Here is a 20,839-nt window from a genome sequence, read left to right on the forward strand (position 1 = left end):
CTATTCTGTACATTAGCGACCCGACGTTGTCTGCAGCTGCATCCTCGTTATCTGTGAACGCGTTCGTGCCATCGCGACTTCCCGTGATCCATCCAACGACCTGCCTATCTGATCCAGCCCCACTACGCCCTACGGACATAACGCGGCTTATGAAAATCGTCCCAGCAACTACGCGTCGCAGCTTACCGATCATCGCCATGACAACTCTGATGAAGAGTCATACTCGTGCGTCAAAGAATTATACCTAAAGCTCGCTTTCACACCCCTCCATGTCTTGAGCAGTATCCAGCGTCTCGCCGTTGCATGCAAGCCATCCCGACCCCGCCGCAATGACGCCGAATCTCCCACGCGACGAGCATGTCCCTGCGCATGAAACCACCCCACTCCTGCCAAACCCCACGAACGACGCGCAGACAACCGTTGTAGAAACTGGTATCGCACCAGAAGGACTGCACGCAGAAGATGGGGGAGACATCGAACGCCAAGTCAGCCATGGCGACGCGTTTAAACACCAGGGCCTGCCTGAAGTCAGGAAGAGGATGAAATATATATTTCCTGCTATTGCTATTGGTGTAAGTAAACTTCCAGCCTATTCGTTCATACCTGTGTATCTCCGTACAAAAGTTCTCGATACTAACGAATGAATGAATAGGTCTTCCTTTCCTCCGCCGACCAAACCCTCGTAATAACCACCTACGGCACCATCGGCACAGATCTACACGCCCTGTCCTCTACCTCCTGGATTGCGACGGGGTATTTTCTTACACTTTCCGCCTTCCAGCCTCTCTACGGTAAACTCTCGGATATTTTCGGTAGGAAACAATGTCTGTTGTCTGCGTATTTGATCTTTGGGGTTGGCAGTGTGGGGTGTGGGCTTGCGAGGAGCATTGGTGAGGTAAGTCGTACATGTACGAAACGCACATGATATATACACTGACTTCGTATCCTCACGTTTGAAGTTGGTTGCTGCGAGGGCTTTTGCGGGGATTGGGGGTGGCGGCATGAGTGTGTGCACGAGTATTTTGTTGAGTGATATCGTGGGCTTGAGGGAGAGGGGGCAGTGGCAGTAAGTCTTTCCGTACGAAGTGCGTGTGACGCATACACTGACTTCACACACCTACATTTAGGGGCTATGTCAACTTGGTCTACGCTTTTGGTGCTTCGGCTGGTGCGCCTCTTGGTGGGCTACTCGCGGATAGCATTGGATGGCGATGGTAAGTCCTGTCTGTACGAAATGCATGTGAGACGTGTACTGACTTCGTACCTCTACCTCTGCAGGGCATTCCTGGCGCAAGGTCCGATGTGCGCTGCGGCCTTCATTGCTGTGTCATTGGTGCTTGATCTCCCAGAGCAAGACCACTCGCACTGGAAAGAGAAGATCAAGAGGATAGACTTCCTAGGCGCGGTCATCCTGATCTTCGCCGTCTTCGGTTTACTTGTCGGTCTCGATCGCGGCTCCAACGTATCCTGGGGTGAACCCATCACCATCGTCGGTCTCGCATCTACGCCGCTGTTCGTCGTCTTCGTGCTAGTCGAGAAGTACGTCGCAAGTCATCCCTTCGCCCCAGGCCGGATCATCCTCAACAAGACGCTTTTCGCATGCTATCTTTGCAACTTCTTCTCTTTCGGGGGATGGTTGGCTGCCTTGTTCTTCATACCGCTTTATTGGCAGGTCATGGGCGACTACAGCGCTTCCAAAGCTGGACTGTTCCTTGTCCCTTCCATCATCTTTGGTGTTAGCGGCTCGCTTTTCAGCGGCTTTTACATGAGGCGTACAGCGAAGTACTACTGGATCACCGTCATGGCGTATACGAACCTCACGATCGGGCTCTCATTCATCCTCCTATTCGCTGGCCTATTAACCGAGAGCTTACCCGCGATGGTGGTGGCTACATGCATATGCTCTTTTAGCAATGGCACAGGAGTAACGACGACACTCATCGGCCTCATCGCGAATGCCTCCCACACCGACCAAGCCGTTGCCACCGCTTGTTCCTACCTTTTCCGCTCTCTCGGGTCAGTCTTCGGTGTTTCCATGTGCGCTACGGCGTTTAACCAGACACTCCGCAAAGCTCTCCAGGAAAAGCTGCAGGGTGACGATGCGGCTGAGATTGCGGAGCGTGTCAGGGCTGGATTGGCTTACTACAGGGGTCTGGATCCGGCACTCAAGAGCATCGTCCGGGAGTGTTACGGAAGGGCGACTAGGGCCGCATTGTGTGTAGGCATTGTGCTTGTTGCAGGGAGCGCCATCTTTGCGTGGTTTATCAAAGAGAAGAGCCTCGAAGATAGCAAGAGCAGGAGTGTTGAGCCCGAGGAACCTGCAGAGTGAGGCAAGGTTCTGGGAGTCGGGGGCTTCCGAGAGCGTCACTGGGATGGCAACAATCTGTCTCTGCTCGTCTTCGGGGGAGCTAGACGATGCAACTAAACGCAAATCTATACCGTCCCTGGCAGATTTTGAGGTGGTAGAAGAGGCATGTGGTACATTCTCGGTGTCTTTGAAGGTGTCGGGATCTGGCTGTCCTAGACTCACCGCTCGTGCTGGGCAAGCATGACTATGTATCGCAGTAGTGTGTCCATTACACGACAGTGTCTTAGAAATCAACAGACGGATATTCGAGGCTGACATGCTGGTCGTGTAAATATGATAGCTTAATCGCACTCCTTGGCTGTGCTCTCTGGTGTATTAGCTGACTGTATCTGTACTAGGTGAACGTTTTACCAACGCCGACAGCGGGTGACCCTTAATTGCATACTAGATCTTCCGGTCACAAACTTAATGCTGTATTCATTCTGCATGTAAATTCGTATGGATATTACGACTTCCGATGTCTGACCCCGATGTTGTGAGGCCGGCAGCACGAGCATCCAGCGCTAGTACCGCGCTAAGCCGGCGATGATCGAGAGCCTGCCACGATCCCAACCCCTAGTCACACTGTTACTCTCGCACCCGATCACACGATGGCGCCCAAAACAGAGCCGCGATCCAAAAAGGACCGTTCTCATCCATACCCGAGCAACATCGTCGCGGGAGGCGCGTACATAGCTCGGTCGCGTTTTGCGCTTTTGCTCGCGCCCGATGACGTGTTCCGACACCGCATTGCCCAAGCGCAACCAGCGCGTCCCAATGCACGCTCTCGAGCGACATGCACGATACAGTCACTTCAATAGTTTGCGACTCCCCAGACCGCTCCCACTCTACATCATGTTGCATGTAGTTAAAAAATTAGAAACGTCGAGACCGTGGGCAAAACCCACCCGTGCAATGGACCCGTTTGAGTATGACACAAGGCGTTATACCCGCATTTGGGTCTTATCATCTCCACCGCGACCCAGAGAAGTAATACGACGCATCCACCCCGCGCACTGGCACTAAAGTCACACCCACTATTCCCATCGGCGTGGCGCTACGTTTGGAGAATGACGTCAAGCTCCATGCGGGCGCGTTCCTGGCGCGGCCCGTAGCGGTGGATGTTCCAATCAAAGGTGCGCTCAGCACCAATGGCGCCCTGCCAGCTGTCCAAGCCATCATCAAGCATGAGGCGATTCATAACAAAGTAGGGCTTGAGTGGGGAAGCAATCCGTTGCGGAGCTTATTCAAAGGGGTCTGTGGGTTGGAGAGCGTGGGACGTTTTGTATAGGTAACAGAGGACCCCTATGTGGTGGTGCCTAGAACGTGACTTCTTAGGCTTCAGCTCTTAGTTTTAAACTACTTTAGTTTCGCTACGCTCAGCTCCCCTTTCGACTGCGAGTCAGGTTTGTTTCTGTCTTATACATATCAGGGAAGTACGGTGCGGCAGGAAGCAGGAACCGGAACGACAACAAGTAAAAAACAGCAAAGTCTGATCATGAGCGTCGCTGTCATAGTAAGCATACCTCCTATTCGGCCCGTATATATGCAAGCAAGGCATGTTGTTCGATGAATGGGCGTACTGACGACCGACCCCAGAACCCTCCCGATGATCCGGCGAATGTCGTGCAGTCGCTTGTGAACACACTCTTGGATGTCTTTGATGCCACGAGGGATCTCTACGGGACGCTCACGGCTAAAGAGCAAAGAGACTATGAACAAAACCTGCGCAGCAAAGGATACCCTGCTTCAAGACGGATCGAGTATGTGAAGGATGACCGACTGGGTAGCGATGAGGCTATCGTGACGGACAAAGCTGTGGTCATGAGGCAGATGGATATCGGATGTGAAACTCTGGGGGCCGAGTTCGCCATGGGCGATGGTATGCATGCTATTCTTCTTCTGAACCCTATGAGACCCATCAGCTAACAAGTCACTACCAGTAACCGCGCATACAGCCCTCCAGTCACAGATCATTACCCTCCAAAGCGTGCTGGTCACCACATTCCTATACGGGCCCACATCCGGCGACACCATCGCCCATCAGCTAGCCAACATCAATGCGGCATCCAGGATAGCAGCTGCGACGTCGGTCGAGATATTGGCTGCGTTGCAGGAACGTCAACAAGATGAGAGGCCGCTTACACCGAGGTCGATGCACTCTTTTACGGCACGTTCGAGCCCGTCGCATGCGCCATCACAAGCAATGACCCTCCATACATCGCATGCGCCTTCACATGTATCGTCACATCATACCTCGCGCCCGCCTTCGCATGCGCCATCCCACCATACTTCTCATGCGCCATCGCACGTCTCATCTCACCATACCTCCCATGCTCCATCGCATGTACCGTCACACGTGACATCCCGTACGCGATCTCGTGCGAAGTCCTTGACGGGATCCCAGGCACCGCCTCATGTACCATCCCACATCATGTCCCAGGCACCTTCGCATGCGCCTTCGCACGTGCAATCACATGCACCATCGCGCGCGTTGACACTGCCTCAGTCTGGTGCTAGTATGAGTTCAGCATCCACAGCTCTGATGAAGTATCCGGAACCACGATCCCGGAGTTCACACGTGCGAAGTAGCAGCCCTGTCAACACAACAGTACTCGCATGGCGAGACAACGTCGAACCAGACCAATCAGTCACCGATGCCACCTCCGTAACCGGACCCACGATGATCTCAGCCTCCAACAACCTATACTGCGTATACGCATACGACCTCCAACGGAACCCAACCCAACAACTTGCCACCAGCATAACATCAGACCGGGACCCCTACTGCCCACACTGCAGAGGCGAACTCCACCTCTCACCAGGAAAAGCATGGGAAATCTCCAAATGGGCCGACGACACAGAACGTACCTTCCAAGTTCAGAACCGCTTCGTCGTCAAGTGTCATCGTGATGGTCCCGACGGCCAATATTGCTGCGTGATTTGCTCCAAGTACGCGGACTCGGATACCATCTGCGGCGACGTCAAGGCTCTTATCAAGCATCTCTCGGATGATCACGATACCCGGCAGCTCAAGCATGAGGAGGATATTGTGGAGGTGATCGAGCAGCCGGGTAGTCGGAGGGACAGCGGCATTGGATATTCTACTTCGGTGAGAAGTAAGGGGAGTCGGAGGAGTGCTAGTCTCGCTGAGGGCGGACGGAGACGAAAGAGTCTGTCTGGGTATGACCGAGAGGCAGACTCATTTGATGGCAGGTTCTCGAGGAGGTAGTCGCATGTTTTGCGAGTCGGTGTTCTGATAGATCGATGGGTAGTGCGGCATTGCTTGGGTCTTTCTTTGTTCTCCTTGTGGTTCGCTTGGGCTTGTACTACCACCATTACCTCTTTTGGTACGGAAAATACGTTCCTCATTTCTTAGTATCATCGTTTTCTCTTGCGATTAGCTTAGCATACGCATTACCATTTTGTACAATTGCCTCATCCCACAACCTTCGTCGCAAAGAACCAAGATACAACTATACAGTCCCAATTAGCCTACCACTCTCCAATATGTATCCCCTGTCCCCTCGCTCCCCATTACCCCATCCGTCACCCCGCCCCATCAGCCATCCATCCCTCGCGCACCAGTCAAACCTCCTCCTGCGTATATGCTCACGCAGTCCTTACCACAAATCCACCAGTCCATATTCCATGCATGAACACATGCAGCGCTACTCAAAACATACATGCCGACCACATCCAAAACGGACAATGCACGTTTCCCGCAATCCACGGTTTGCAACAAGACCTACTCGATGCGGCAACTTCAGGATGAGATACTGGTTGCAGTGGGACCGAGTTGACCCGACGGTGAGGTTATGCACAGAAGCGGGTGTACGGCAGTATGCGCGCGCGTGTGTAATGTGTGGGTAATATCTTGATTGTGAGGTTTGGGGAGGATTTACCATTGTCTGTTTTGGGACTAGGGTGGTTGGTGTTTTGGTGGGTGGCTGGGGTGGGAGCTAGGGGTAGATGGGGTCAGGTTGTACTGTGGTACTTGTGCTGGGTACGCGTTGTGCCTTGTACACATTCTGGTAATGCGCGACTTGGCTCTTGAGATGTTGGAGTAGATGGTGGAGGTATGGAGGTGGCCGATCGAATGGGTGACTAAGCAATGGTACCGAGATGGCCGATGCTCGGACTTGGAGATGCCCAGGTGCCGCCTGTCAACCATCCCCTCCATTGTCACCCCATCCTGGCTCTCGAACGTGTATACGGAAAGCCAGAGTGCTTTGATACCGATTTCGGAGTATGAGATACTTGTACACGTTATTTCCGACTGCACACGCGTTATGTCCAACTAACTCCGCGACTAACACAGGCTGCAGGAACGACTGTTCGTATAACAACGCTCTGATTCTCCGTTGCTTGAGTTACACACTACACCCTCAATTGACTACTACTCACTAGAGCTTCAATACGATTACCACGATTACCTCAATTAGCAACGATGTCAGGACCATACCTTCACGGCCATCACGCATCCGTCCTCCGCTCCCACAGCTGGCGTACTGTCGAGAACTCATGTCCACACCTCCTCCCCTACCTCAACAACCCTTCACTCAAGATCCTCGACGTGGGCTGCGGCCCGGGAACTATCAGCGTCGACCTTGCTGCGCGCGTCCCACAAGGCTTCGTCTATGCCATCGATCCCTCCACCGAAGTCATCGAGAAGGCGCGAAAACACGCGGAGGAAAAGGGCATCACAAACATACGGTTCGAGGCTGGGGATATACATGAATGGAACAAGCTCGATGGTGCAGAAGAGGCTGGCTTCGATATTGTACATGCGCATCAAGTGCTGCAGCATCTACAAGACCCACTGGGTGCGATGAAGGAAATGAAGCGCTTGACCAAGCCAGGCGGCATCGTCGCAGTCCGAGAGTGCAACTACAGTGCCATGGACTGGTATCCAGAGCATCCAGGAATGCAAAAGTGGAAGGAACTATACATCAAGATTGCGTTTGGGCTCAAGGCACATCCGAACATGGGCAGGTACGTGCATGCGATAGCCTTGCAAGCCGGTTTCCCAAGAAGCGACATCGAGGCTAGCGTAGCCGCCTGGACATTCAGCACACCGGAAGAGCGACAGTGGTGGTGCGGACTCTGGGCCGATCGAACGGTGCAAAGCGACTACAAACAGCGGGCTCTGGACAGTGGATATGCGACGGAGCAGGATCTGGAAGAGATCGCTGCGACATGGAGGGAAATGGAAAAGAAGGAAGATGGCTGGTTCGCTGTTATCAACGGACAGGTCATCTGCCATGTTAGGTAGGGTCTATAGGTAATAATCAGAAGCTTGTCTAGAGTTTCTTCTCGGCCTTTCCTCCCGTCAAATGATAGGGATACGAACTACACCTCGAGTTCCCCGGTCTTTCTCAACATACAGCGTACTCCACTCACTTACTTCCTATCGGACGGAGCCGTCTCCCTTGCCGCCCGTATGGCGAAACACCCATCCCACGCGTCTCACTCACCTCCAATCGCGAGGTCCACCGCATTTACCGCGTGCCAGTCATCTGACGGCATATGCACTAGCCGCCTCGGCTTGAGGTAGCTGCCTGGCCCTGCAGAAGCTCTGTATATCAACCCCACTTTACCCCTCCAACTTCTCTCATCTATCAGCAATCTACTACTCCACGACATCGCAACATTCTACACGAAAGAAACTCAGCAAAAGCCACAGCAAACAGTCAATATGCAGTCTACAATCGAACTTGTCAACTTCCACAGCGACTGCCCAAAGTGCGGCTCTACTATTAGCGGCGATGCCAAGACCTGTGGATCTTGCGGCAGCGTAAGATACTGGAGCGAATTTGCGTAGGCAGAACATAGCTAACTTGCGCTACAGTCTTGCCCAGTTTAAGCCATGAACGATGTCTCTGTATGAGATGGCGTAGTTGGGGGTTGAGTGAAGCGGATACCCAAAGGCTGGACGTGCACGGCGTTGATGCGGCTGCGGAGTACGAGCACGGGAGTTTGGAGTGTAGTGGGCACGTTTAGTGAGTGATTGAATTGAAACATGATATTACATTACATGGGCTTCTCGTTTCTGCGAATCTGCTCTGGCTACATGCGCTTTCGTCTTCGAGTGTAGGTCTCACCACCTTACAACCAATACAACCAGCCACCTCAATCTGGCTTCAATGTGTCCTCTTTATGCGCAGATACGTCAAAGTCAGTACCGCAAACAGGACTATGACTGTCAAGAACATGAAGACCGAGTCTGCTTGGCTTTGCCTGCACCGAGTATTGAGCTTGGCTTCCTGGTCGGCATAGTTGGTATAGTAGCAGATGGTAACTCTACTCTTCTCTTTTGTGCATCCGCCGTTCAAAATGTCAACACTGCCAAGACTACCTTTGAAAGGATATCCATGGTCACCGACCCTGTTTCGGTTGCTCTCGTCATAACAGTTTAAGCCCTTGAGTCGCATGGCTATGAGCTGTGTGTTTGGTCAGCGTTCAGTTACTAAAACGTTTTCCAGTGGCGACAAAATATGTATCAAGTATGAGATGACGTACCACGCCGCCGACGAGATTGGCAAGCAGGACAGCAATGTCGAGGATTATCTCGAAGAATCCCCGTAAGAACTCTGTCCATGATAGCACGAAGCCTAGAAGAGCACCGGCAACAGTAAGACCGCCGATGGCCGCCGAAAAGGGAAGAAGGGTAGGTAGTTTGGTTATGGTCCAATGAAGAGGATTGTGGCCTCTGATGAGTGTTACGGATAAGCCTAAGACGATAATTCCGAAGAGTGCTTGGAGAGCGCGAAGGATGGACGAAGGTATCAGGGTTTTGGTGAATGCCATTGTGGGAAGTGATCAAGGTCGAAGTAGGAGGAGATTGGCGATGCTAACCTTCGGTGTTTGTAGGAGAAGAAGAAGCAAGCGGGGAAAGCGTGCACATAGTACAAGTAGATTGATATGATGTCTGCACAGCCTTGCGGGTCGTTGCAACATGTTCTGCGACGGCAATGTCGTACAGTCACACCGAGGGTGCGTGCAATCACAAGTTCGTACCTTTTGGGTAGAGCTTTCCGTATCATCGTTTCTTGTACAACTCCAATTCTCTATCATAGCTAGAAGGCCTTAATGAATCAAGGCAGACGTGCCCTGGCTGGAATAGCTACCATGGGTACCACGCCAGCTAGCTCGGCAGGCCCGGTAAGCTCATACGGATTCGATACTCTCTCAATCTTCCATCCACCGACCCTCCATCCTTTTTCCGTTCTAACATAGATCAAGAGCCAAATCAACAGTATTACTGGTACAGCTGAAAGCATAATGGCGGTGACACATTGATAGAAGATGCAGAGGCCCGAATTATAATCCCAATTCTCGTGTTTATCATAGTGCCCATCATAGTAGCAATTGCCGGAGTCCATACAAACAGCATTGTTGTGGTCTGCACTCTCATCACCACAGGAGAGGCCCTGTCGGTCAGAAGCCATCATCTATGACTAGCGTCAGTGAAACAATCCTGGTGACCGCGCAGAGATATTCAAAGATACGATGGAGAGCATACCGAGCCCACGGCCATATTCAGTGACAATAGTCCACCGTCGATTGTGTTCCTGATCCAGGGGTGCAAAGAATTACGGAAGATGGCCGTCAAGAGGGCGGCGAGTAGAGTTGCTAGGCTAACACCGGCTGCGAAGCGGAGGATAGATGGAAAAGGACCAGAAAAAATACCCAACAAGATAGTGAGGCCGAAGGCGGTAGCGCTGAGGAGTGCTTGGAGAACGCGAGCGATCAATACGGGAAAGGATGGAGAGATACGCATCGCGGCTAGTGAAATGTCTGGAGCTTACGTAGCAACTGAAGAAGTGAATGATGATACTACTTCCAAGCAACGTAATATACTGTTTGAGTCAGCGATTGAAGCATGGCGACTTCATAGTACGTAGGGAGCCATCGTGATCAACACTCTTCGGGATGGTGTTACGTTTTACCAGCCTTGACTCCAACAACGGTGACAGCACAGTTTCACGAGAAGAGTCCTAACCAAGTACAGCTTTCGCTTTCATTACTTCGTGTTCATTGACGACGGCTGCCAGCGGTAGCACATAGGTCGAGACTAGACTGCGCCCACTATTATAAGGAGTGCGCCTTTCTTAGTGAAGGAATCGGAAGAGCGTTTCAACGCTTGTTCATGCTGAATCGCAGAAAGGGTGCAATCACTTTAACAAAGTGGGGTATCGTGATACGAGAAAGAGACCGTCGTGAAATCTTCCAGAGACATGCGCAACACTACGTCAAGTATGGATAAGGTGGATCATCGCTAGCATGCTTTGTCGCGGCTACTAGCATTAGCGAGATGAGACTAGATGATTTGCTCCAGGAATACTCACCACTGCGTCACTCCAAATCTAGTAGCCCTTCTTCATGCGCAAGAAAGCCAGCAAGGCAGTTACCGCGAGAACAACAACGGTGAGGAACATGAAGACACAGTCGGCTTGGGTAGACTTGCACCTCGATTTCATGGTGTTGGGGTCGTTTTCCGCGTAATAGTACCAGCACTCGTCTTCGGCTCTGCAGCCGCCATTGAAGATGTCGTTGAGAATGAGCTTGGTCGCGTTCTTTATAGTTGTGTCGCCATCGCAATCCACACCAGAGATCTTGAGAGCGAGAACCTTGACCTTTGTCAGCTGAAATATCCAATTGCAAAATTCTGAGAGGTCCTTCAGAACTCGGGCTAGCACTTACGATGCCACCTGCCGCGTTGATGACAGCAACAGCGCCGTCAACTATCAATCCGATCATACCATCCAAGAAGCTGAAGAACAGTCCTGCAACTCCAATCGCAGCTCCTAGGATCGTGACGCCACCGACGAAGGCTGAGAAGCCCAGACTAGCGGGGAGACCACCCCAGTGGTGGCCGCGAATGAGTGAGACGGATATTCCGAGTACGACAATACCGAAAAGAGCCTGGAAGCCGCGAACGACAAAGTTGAGGAGTGGATTCGCGATCGCCATGGTGTTGATTCGTATGTGTAGGGAGCCGTGTGCGGATGGTGGTGAACGATGGGTAGCTGCGACAGCAGTGGTGGTATCGGTTTCGTTTGTAAGAGGAAAGGTTTTCCCGGCGCGTATTGATTGGAGTGAGAGGTGAAGAGGAGAAAGAGAAGTCGCGACGGGTACCACCTCACTATTTACGTGTTTGTGCTCGTTTGCACACCCACGTCATTTGCTATTGGCCTTACCCTCGTCTGTGCCACCTTCACAGGGCAAGAGCAGTTTCAAGTCGTCGTGCGGCGTCCAAGGCAGACACATTGGGGGGCGCAGCCCTATGGCTGTCAGGGTCGTATCACATGTATGGGTTCTTTGGGGGCCAGCCCTGCTGTGGTAAAGGGATCTACGGATACGGGTGGTTGCCTGGGGTTGAATCGGAGAGTTTGCTACATTCGGCCTGACTGATGTTGATGGGGCTAGACCGATATTGTGTATACCTCGCCGATAGAATTCAAGGTTTTTACTGTGACTCACAGTCAGAGTCGTGATGGAAGCGATGTGTCGTTGCCCTACCTAGGTACCTGCTTGTACCCGCCTATAGCGACATCAAAGCGTGAAGCCTTTCGAGCTGGGGACCAGACAAGCTCTACCCCAATCAAATCTCGCGCCACCAGCCGTAAGCTCATTATTGGAGAGCGTTGCAATGTATCGATGTCGCGAATGCCAAAGGCTATGGTTGTCAATGCATCAGGCGCCCAGAGACTGGGGGCCGTATTTGGAAGTTTTCACCGGTCAAGCCATTTGTAGTCTGTCTCAGAGAACATCGTGCAAGGCGACAGCTCACACGAGGCTAGGTGCATACATACATTCCTCATTACCCGGACCTATAGACTCGGTGGTGCAGTGTCAGAGATATGCATGCGAGTGTGCTCGTCACAATGGCTTTTGTGGCTGTGCTCGGCTCGACCAATGAGAACGCGTCGCAAACTGGAAGTCTATTTTGGCCTCCAGCCTCCCGCTTCGCTGACCGTCATCTGCATCTCGAATTGTATCAACTCGCGTCGCTCATCTGCAGATTTACATGACAGTCGCCTGGATCTAATGCTGGCATGAGTATCTGACCACGGCCTCGTCTACTGCCAGCGAAGACAGAGACAAGCTGACGCGCACAAGGGCAGACGTCGCATCAACTGCAATAAGCTTATCGCCATCTCATCTCAAATACATCCGGGCATGCTACATCTAATGTGCATCTACGGTGTGAGAATAGCTGCCGCAGCCAAGATCGCCTTTGCCGTCTTCCCGACAAACTCCCCTGCCAGAGTAAGATTGCCCGCAGCAACAGCCTCTGTCACTCCAGGATAAGTAACAGGCGCATAGCCAGTGTCGACTCCAGGGGCAAAGACAAGATGTCGATAGAACTCTCTGCCCGGAAGCCCGCCCTGGCTGACGAACCCGCGCCCACAATCGCGCGCCTTATGGTTGAGCTGTCTGATCAGAAGCGAACTGTTTGAACTCAAGGCCATGTCCCGAGCAGCATTGAACTCCCGTACCGACTCCTCAAATGTCGCAACTGCACTCTTAAGCTCTCCAATCTTTACTGAGATTGTCGCATTAGCTGCCCCGATGACGCCCTTAAGATCTTCGAGCCACGCCTGCATCTCGACCCCATAATTCGCGGGCTCAAGCGGTACAACCTCTTCATCAATCAACTGATATAACATTAAGGTCAAGAACTGACCAATTGCCTTGTGCATTACGAACCCCGGATCCGCAAATTTAGCCATCCAGTGGTAGGAATCGAAGTTCGAATGCGTATGATAAATCGGGTCGAGTGGCGCTCGTGTGGTGCCCATATCAATAGCGGAGATGCCCACGCCATGTACGAAAGCCGTGTAGTCACTCTGTGCACCTAGAGTATCTATCTCGCCGGTCTTTTCCTCCCATTCGTCATATAGGGTGCGATTTGAGCCATGCGGCCAGATGACCTTTCGCGCTATGGACGTGGTGAGGGCGTGGAGATCTGGGGTGGCACCGAAATCTGGGATGGTGCCTGCTATGCCAACATCGATGTTCAGGTAGGATACTGCGGAGGATCTCAGCCAGGGTAGGTATTCTTCGACCCATTCGGTGCTGTGAATTCTTTTAGCTGGAGTGCTCATCGTCGTTCCGACTTGATGGCTCACCTTCCGACTAGACCGTATTCCTCAGCATCCCAGCTGCATAGCACGATGGTTCGCTTTGGCTTCCAACCCGTCTTCACCAGTGCACGGATTGCTTTAGCCAACTCAATGAGAATCGCAGAGCCAGAATGCGGATCCGCTGTGGATGTTAGCCTTGTCCAGAGTCCCGGCTTGCGTTCCCGACTTGCCTGCTCCGCCGATCATCCAAGAATCATGATGATTCCCAACGATAACAACCTCATCCTCATTCGTACCGTTGATAATACCAATCGCGTTGTGGATCCAATTGGTCTCGCCCCTCATTATATTGCTCATCGATAGCACAGCTTCTGACGGCCCAGAACTGTACTCAACGCCATCGATTCCACCCACCCAATTCGGTCGATCAGCAGTCTTCGCATCAACACCATGACCATTCAGCGCGACCAACAATGGTTTCGCTTCAGTCCACGAAATTGGCAAACTTGGGATAGTAGGCACAGTCTTCTTTTCCTTCCTCTCTACGCCCTCTTTAGATGGGTATCCAGGTGTTGTCGGATCTCCAGGATACGTGCTCAAATCCATGACACTTCCTTTTTGAATGCTCGTTGGATTTCTTGCCGGTCCGTCCGGGTACGTGGCGTAGTTCTTGGCTGTCATGTTTCTGTCGTCCCCGGGATCTGTGAAGATTACAGCACCGATCATACCAAAGGCTTGTGCGTTCTTCACTTTGAGGCCTCGAAAGGGGCCGCCGTATTTCGCGAGGGCGATTTTGCCTTCAAGCGTGATGTTTAGGGCAAGAAGACGTTTGAAGTCTTCTTGCGAAGCTCGGCCTACTACGTTTAGCATCGAAAATAATTTAATACGAGTAACACGTACCGACGTAGACGTACTCAGCGGATACGTTACCTGAGCCGGAATACCCATGAAACGCAGGAATTCTATTCGCATCGCCTGTGGGCTCATCTTCATCAATTACTTCTTCCTCGAGTGTTGCGTGGTATGTGCTACCGTTGCCATAGTCAAGTGACAAAGCACGATGGACTGGGTAGTCAAGGTAAACGTCTTCCTCTCTAGTTAGTCTTCGTATCCAAGCAGATGCTACGAAGAACATACGATAGCTGTCTAGTCTTGTTTCGAAGCCATGTTCAGACCATCGCGCAGCAGTCCATCTTGGAACCGTGTCAGTTTCTCCTGCGAGGTTTCGCTTATGCGCTATCGTAAGTAGTTAGCAATCACCTTCGAATTGAGGGATAGGGAGTAGGCTGTTACAGTAGTAACTAGACCATGACGCTATAGACGTGTTTTCGAAGGACGAGACCAAAATCTCTTCGTTTGGTGTCAATCTTGGAGGGAATATGGGGGACGTATCACGCCGTTGTATGTGGCGATCATGGTGTCGGTAGTGATGCTCTTTGTCGCACGCAATGACACTTCTAGAGTAAAGCAAAGCCAAAATGAACAGCATCGTGGTTAATCCTATGAATCATACGGAGGCGCTGATGACGCAGGGTTACCCAGGTCGAGGAATGTACATATAGTGCTAAGTGGCGGCAAATGTACCGGTTTAGCCAACATCCAGGTTAGTTCTAGTTAATCCCGGCGATGCACTTTACGTCCTCATTCTATTTTGTGGGGTATTGAGGACCTATTCATACTTATGACAGTAGTGCTCATTGGCAACCAAAGTACAATGTAACGTTACACATGATCTCCTGGTCAGATAAGCAGTACCATACGTAAGTGATCTGAGGTTGGTGGAGGACAAGGGTAGCAAGTTCATGAGCATTCCTACGTAAAACGTGTGGCTAGCTATATACAATTTGTTTGAAGCTACAGAGAAGACCTCTCAACAAGACATCCCATCGCTCAGAGGTTCTACTAAGCGCTGACTTCGACAGCACTCACTTCAACACCGGAGTTCTTTGCTGTGTCAAGAGCGACAGGCTTGGCCTGAGGAAGACCGTAAACATCAGTCTCATCTTCCTGCATGCCACCCAAAAGCAAAGAGCTCGGAGCAGCCGCCTGATCCGCAGGCGAAGCAAGGAAAGCGAGGAACTTCTCGTCATGCCATTGACGCGAGGTGACATAGCGACCCTCGCTGTCCTGGAACATAGTCTCGTCCTCAGCGCGGAGGAAGTATGCAACCGAGTAGCGATGCTCGGTGTAGTCGTATGGCACGACACGGTGGATGCAAGACTGGAAGGTGTGGCCGCTGGCGAAGCGAAGAGAGTCGCCGACGTTGATGATGGCTTGGCCCTTCTTGGGCTCCACGAAGCCAAACTCCTTGCTGCCCGGTGGGCGGATCTGGAGACCCCACTGCTCGGTGAAGAGCACTGTCAATGAGCTGATGTCGGTATGCTTTTGGTGGCCGACGTTGCCGTCCTTGACGGGGTGCGAAGGAATGTAGTGCATCATGGAAAGTGTGCTCGTTGAAGGGCGGTGATTGCGGTGCAAGTTTTCGAAACGCGCACCACCCGTCAGGCCGAAGGCTGTTGACAGAGCTGCCAGAATGGCCTTGCCCATGATGTTGTTGCCCGAGATGGCGTTCTCAATAACCTTGAGGTCGGAGCTGTTCTTGATGTTGCGGGGAATGTGGGGTGACTTGCGTTGGATCTCATCGCGAGAGATCTTGACCATCTCGTAACCATCTCGCTTGCCTTCCAGCGAACCGTTGCGAGAACCAACAGGTTCGTATCTAGAAAATTTCAGTACTTGCATGAAAATTGAGGTATTCTGGGCTTCGTAACTCACCCAAGGTGAGGAGCGATCAGTCCATACTCGTTCTTGATCTCAATAGGAGACTCGAAGAAGCGGTGCATGACCTTCAGCAACTCCTGGTGGTCATCGATGAATCGGCGTCCATCGACATTGTTCAGGTCCAGGTAAAAGAAACCCTCTTTCTTGCAGCACTCAAGAAGCTTCTCAAGCTCAGCCGGTTCTTGCGAGAGGATCGCGGAGAAGTCGATCGTCTCCATAGGGTAGACCGGGACCTGCTTTCCGTTCCATTCGACCCTTCGGGGTACTTCAGTTACTGGAGCCATGTTTTCGATTGATGTGATCGTTGTTGTGATGAAGATGGCGTGCTCTCTGGTTGTGTTGGGGCTGTGTTATACTGTACTGCGTATTCTTCAACGTTGTTTTCATGCTTTATAGCAACCTCTCGCGCGTTCATCAGACACGAATCGGGATGCACTCCCTGTTGACATGTTAATTGGCCTTCATCTCGATGATACATGATCTGTTGCCTTCCAAGATCTAGAGATGATCATAGATTGGGTTGGGTTTCTCTCTGTCCCGGATTCCAAGTGTCTTGTTTCGTACCCCGCATCTTGTGCAGCTATGAGGACAGCCGCGAGGTCGGCATATGGAACCAGTTGGAGTGCTACAACAAGGGCTGCCTGTTGTGCTGCGGCTGAACACTTGATCGGATTGTCGATACATAGAATTACTGCGCCCTCCGCATACACGTGTCGCTTCAGTAAGTGTAGAGTATACACGTGGGGTCGCTCCACCCTGCACATCTGCCATCTATCCTTTGTATGGATAAAACCTGATATCAGAACACTTGACTAAATCCCTAGGGATGGCGTAGTGGGATCCTTCGCCTCTGTGAGACCACCAGTAAGGTCATGGGTTGTAATCTTGATGCGGTCACAGGCTGTATCGAACATATTGTCGGCAGCTGGGCAGTAACTGCCGTAGATGAAGCTGTAACTGGTGGGGCTTCAGCGGGGGTAAACACCCTGAACTCGAAACTGGCGACATGCCTCGAATGACCTGAATTGATCTGTGCGTGCAGCTCAACTGGTCGGTACTGTACGTGGTGGCCCCTGGATGGAGTCGCGGATGAGCTGTCTAGTTGCGGCGACGAGTTGTGGCTTCGTGATGAAAGAGCTGGGAGGTCACGATCGGTTGTATTTCCCCGACACGTGCGCGGCACGCGCCTGGGCGGCTCATGGATGCATTTCTCCAACCTCCAACATTAACATCGACGAGACAGAACGGCCGCGATACTCATGACGGTAAATGATATGTGATATTGGTACAGATAAGCAAATACGTCGCTAAAGCAGTTTATAGCTTCATACCCAGCACCTTGTGCACCCGCAGCGCCTGCCTGATACTCAAGTCAAGCATGATCTCTTCCGATCCACCAGGGATAGCGTAAGCCCTGACATCCCTGTATAGCCTCTCGACCTTCGCGCCTTGTCCACCACGACTGTAACTCAGGCCGCCGAAGATTTGACTTGCCTCCCTAGCACAGAACTCGAAGGTTGTGGTACTTTGCGCCTTCAAACTGGCAATAGCGCCACCAAGCTTCAGCATAGCCTCCATCTCGTCCATCTTCTGGCACTGGTAGATGAGGTTCTCCATCCAGTTGTAACTTGCCTCGATCTGGCGTGCCATGTGCGCGAGCTTGAGGCGAATGACGGGGTGGTCGATGAGACGCTTGCCGAAAGTCCTGCGCTTGTGTGCATACTTTACGCTCTCCTCGTAGCAGACACGGGCGAAGCGCAGACATTGGATGATGATGCCGATGCGCTCGTGGTTGAAGTTTGTCATGACGACTTTGAAGCCCTGGTTCTCTTTGCCAATAAGGTTCTCGACGGGGACCTTGACGTCCTCGAAGGTAACGTAAGTAGTGCCGCTGCTCCATACACCTTGGCAGTCCATCTTGCGAGTGGAGACACCCCCGGCGCTGCGCTCAATCAGGAGCACTGACACACCGTTCATACCCTCTCCGCCAGTGCGGACAGCGGTTGTGAAGTAGTCGGACCAGATACCGTTGGTGATCCACTTCTTCTCGCCGTTTACGATGTAGTGTTTGCCGTCTTCGGAGAGCTTGGCTTCGCAGGTGAGGTTCGCGACGTCGCTACCGGCATCTGTTGCAGTCAGTCAGTGATCGAAGCATATTACGGATAGGATGAGATGACTTACCTGGCTCAGTGATGGCGAGACAGATCCTCTTCTTTCCGCTCAATAGGTCTGGCCCAATGCGCTGGACGAGCTCCTTCTTGCCGAACTTGAACAGAGGAGGTCCACCAATTCCGTATCCTCCGATCAGGCCCCAGACGAGACCACCACTGCCTGTTCTTGACAGCTCATCGGTGATGATCATCTCGTGGAAGTGATCCCACTTCTCTGTTGGGACACATTGGACCCGCTTGTCTGTGTATTCTGTAGGGAAGTGCATGCCGAGCATACCAGCGAGGTATCCGCGCTCGCCCATTTCCTGGAAGATCTCGTCGGGCACCTTCTTCGCTTCGTCCCATTCGGTGACGTTGGGCATGAGTTTCTCCTCGACCCATTGGCGGACTTCATCGCGGAGGGCTACGTGGGTATCGTTGTAGTAGGGAGAGTGGTACTAGATCTGGTGTTAGCGATGCCAATGCGTGATGCGTAGGCTGACGTACTGTTTGGTACCACGACGGGTCTGCGTATGGGATGAGGTCGCCGTAGGCATCGAAAGGCTCGGACTCTTCAGCAGCAGCCTCGGTTGGCTGTGGCGCGATAACACCAGAGTTGGCCTCTGGCTTGACCACATCCTTCTTCGGCGCCTTCTTCTGCTCGGGCGCAGCAGTAGCTGGAGGAGCTGGCGGCGCGGCTTTGCTGTCTAGTGATCCGACTTGTAGCTGCTTCTGGTACTTCTTAAGGATGCTGTCATTGTGGTACTTCCAGAACTGCTTCGAGGCGTCCTTTCCGGCGACGCGTTGGAGGACTTGCGACTGTCAGCTTCGCGAATCATGTTTGTGCATCGAGGTTGGACGTACTCTTCTTGCCTCCTGGGTGCTCCTCCTGGAAGTTCGTGAGATCATAGACGTCCTCGTCTACGATGATCCACAGATCGCTCGCTGTCTTGTGCGACGCGACATCAGCGGTTGAGAAGCGTTTCGACATGTTGCTAAGTGTCAACACGTAAGAGGGGCAGGTGTGAGTAAGGAGAGCAGAGTGATGAGGTGTCACTAATCACAGGACAACCCTTACTGACTTATAAGAGGCTTAGCAAGTTTCGGGACGTCTTCACATGCCAGGAACTACTCCACGCCAAGGCAATCCGGGGAACCCGCCAGCTGCTGAAAGTCGGCCGCACATAGCGCGTTCTGGAGTGCAGCAAGCCGCTGTCTGATGATCTCGTGCGTTGGAATGCGAGCGCTGCAATTGGTTGTTGCCGTCACGGACCGGGTGACTTGCTGTTTGAAGCTTCACGTCATACGCGCAAATGCCGAGGTATGCCGCATTGGGACGCTCACGTGTCGACATCTCAGTCTTCACATGCCGAACAGAAGAGGCTGACATTCAGATGCTCAGCGAGCCGTCGCATGGATTACTCTGGCACCTAGTCAAACGCAGGGGATGCCCCAGGTCGTCGAGCGAGGAGTCCCGACGAAGCTATGGCGCGTCCTTCCAACGCGTTTCGTGGGGTCTCCGCATCACGACCGCGTCATTCTTCGTCGCCTTCAAGAACTCGATGCGCATTCAAGTTCAGCCATGGAGACAACTTCTCACTTCCTATTCATAACTCAGGGCATGCATAATACACGATGTCTCGACAAGTCCAGGTAAAGAAGGGGTCTGAGATCCAAGCTCCAGATGGCCCCCAAACTGATGGCATGATTCGCATGCCCGCAATTGTGGACATGTTGGACCAGATCTGTGGAACAGGTAGGGCTGATGTTGTCACTAACACTTCGACTACTGACGATGACAGTAATGATCGCAAAACCTCATACAGCTTCTGCGATCCACCACCACGGCGATGAGGGTACGTCCTGTATTGCACCCGGGTCCCCCTTCATGCGCGCTCGAGCGATTTCGTGATATTGTACGAGTAGTACCTGAGATCTTGGCAGATACCATGGTGTACGCCGCGAAGGGTCATGGCGCCCTAGTCAGCGGAACGAACGGCAGTAAAAGACAAGAGCTAGCACCAGGGGATTTTGCACTCATACCAGCGTATGCAGAGCATCAAGAGATCAACGACAGCGATGAGGATGTTGTTTGGATCATCACAAGGGGTGGCAGAAATCCTGTTGTCCAGAACCTCGAAGCTTGGTCAAAAGACTGAGATGTTTGTCAGCGCAGCCCTGTCAAGAACCCCTCTTCAGGCACGAACACACAGATTTATTACCGTTGCGGGACCGAATTACATGTCCTGATGCGTTCAGTCATCCCGTATGTTGATTAGTCGCATTCGGCCCATCTACGTCGAATGATACCGGTGAAACTGACCATCTGCCACTCGATATCACAGCAGAACGGGAACTTTGCATCATCTACAAGGCTTTCAAGCGGAAATCTACGTCAGACATGCCTGTTTGTCTAAGCGGTGCTGCAGGTGTCGATAACACATTGGCGACTTGTCGCTCACATGTTG

General features: G+C 52.3%; 7 protein-coding genes across 7 annotated transcripts; 3 read left to right on the forward strand and 4 right to left on the reverse strand.

Annotated features, from left to right (window-relative positions):
* Positions 1–329: 329 nt before the first annotated feature.
* Positions 330–2,329, forward strand: J4E92_005042 (uncharacterized protein; the record flags this gene model as incomplete). Its single annotated transcript, XM_051496426.1, has 5 exons — positions 330–572; positions 653–895; positions 960–1,066; positions 1,128–1,214; positions 1,279–2,329. 5 exons carry the CDS (start codon positions 330–332, stop codon positions 2,327–2,329), a joined length of 1,731 nt encoding a protein of 576 aa, XP_051353146.1.
* Positions 2,330–4,892: 2,563 nt separating this feature from the next.
* J4E92_005043 (uncharacterized protein) lies at positions 4,893–5,579 on the forward strand (the record flags this gene model as incomplete). The annotated part of the gene is made up of 2 exons (XM_051496427.1): positions 4,893–4,897; positions 4,943–5,579. 2 exons carry the CDS (start codon positions 4,893–4,895, stop codon positions 5,577–5,579), a joined length of 642 nt encoding a protein of 213 aa, XP_051353147.1.
* Positions 5,580–6,797: 1,218 nt separating this feature from the next.
* J4E92_005044 (uncharacterized protein) lies at positions 6,798–7,622 on the forward strand (the record flags this gene model as incomplete). Its single annotated transcript, XM_051496428.1, has 1 exon — positions 6,798–7,622. The coding sequence occupies one exon, from the start codon at positions 6,798–6,800 to the stop codon at positions 7,620–7,622; it is 825 nt and encodes a 274-aa protein (XP_051353148.1).
* A 3,094-nt stretch (positions 7,623–10,716) lies between these two features.
* J4E92_005045 (uncharacterized protein) lies at positions 10,717–11,323 on the reverse strand (the record flags this gene model as incomplete). The annotated part of the gene is made up of 2 exons (XM_051496429.1): positions 10,717–10,995; positions 11,054–11,323. 2 exons carry the CDS (start codon positions 11,321–11,323, stop codon positions 10,717–10,719), a joined length of 549 nt encoding a protein of 182 aa, XP_051353149.1.
* Positions 11,324–12,552: 1,229 nt separating this feature from the next.
* On the reverse strand, positions 12,553–14,929 carry J4E92_005046 (uncharacterized protein; the record flags this gene model as incomplete). Its single annotated transcript, XM_051496430.1, has 6 exons — positions 12,553–13,432; positions 13,486–13,621; positions 13,671–14,294; positions 14,341–14,526; positions 14,578–14,676; positions 14,734–14,929. The coding sequence occupies 6 exons, from the start codon at positions 14,927–14,929 to the stop codon at positions 12,553–12,555; spliced, it is 2,121 nt and encodes a 706-aa protein (XP_051353150.1).
* Positions 14,930–15,342: 413 nt separating this feature from the next.
* J4E92_005047 (uncharacterized protein) lies at positions 15,343–16,505 on the reverse strand (the record flags this gene model as incomplete). The annotated part of the gene is made up of 2 exons (XM_051496431.1): positions 15,343–16,159; positions 16,216–16,505. 2 exons carry the CDS (start codon positions 16,503–16,505, stop codon positions 15,343–15,345), a joined length of 1,107 nt encoding a protein of 368 aa, XP_051353151.1.
* A 1,033-nt stretch (positions 16,506–17,538) lies between these two features.
* On the reverse strand, positions 17,539–19,362 carry J4E92_005048 (uncharacterized protein; the record flags this gene model as incomplete). Its single annotated transcript, XM_051496432.1, has 4 exons — positions 17,539–18,347; positions 18,403–18,829; positions 18,879–19,183; positions 19,236–19,362. 4 exons carry the CDS (start codon positions 19,360–19,362, stop codon positions 17,539–17,541), a joined length of 1,668 nt encoding a protein of 555 aa, XP_051353152.1.
* Between the last annotated feature and the right edge of the window lie 1,477 nt (positions 19,363–20,839).

The sequence above is a fragment of the Alternaria infectoria genome (assembly GCF_024043175.1).
Source record: "Alternaria infectoria strain BMP 0036 chromosome Unknown scaffold_7, whole genome shotgun sequence".
NCBI lineage: Eukaryota > Fungi > Ascomycota > Dothideomycetes > Pleosporales > Pleosporaceae > Alternaria > Alternaria infectoria.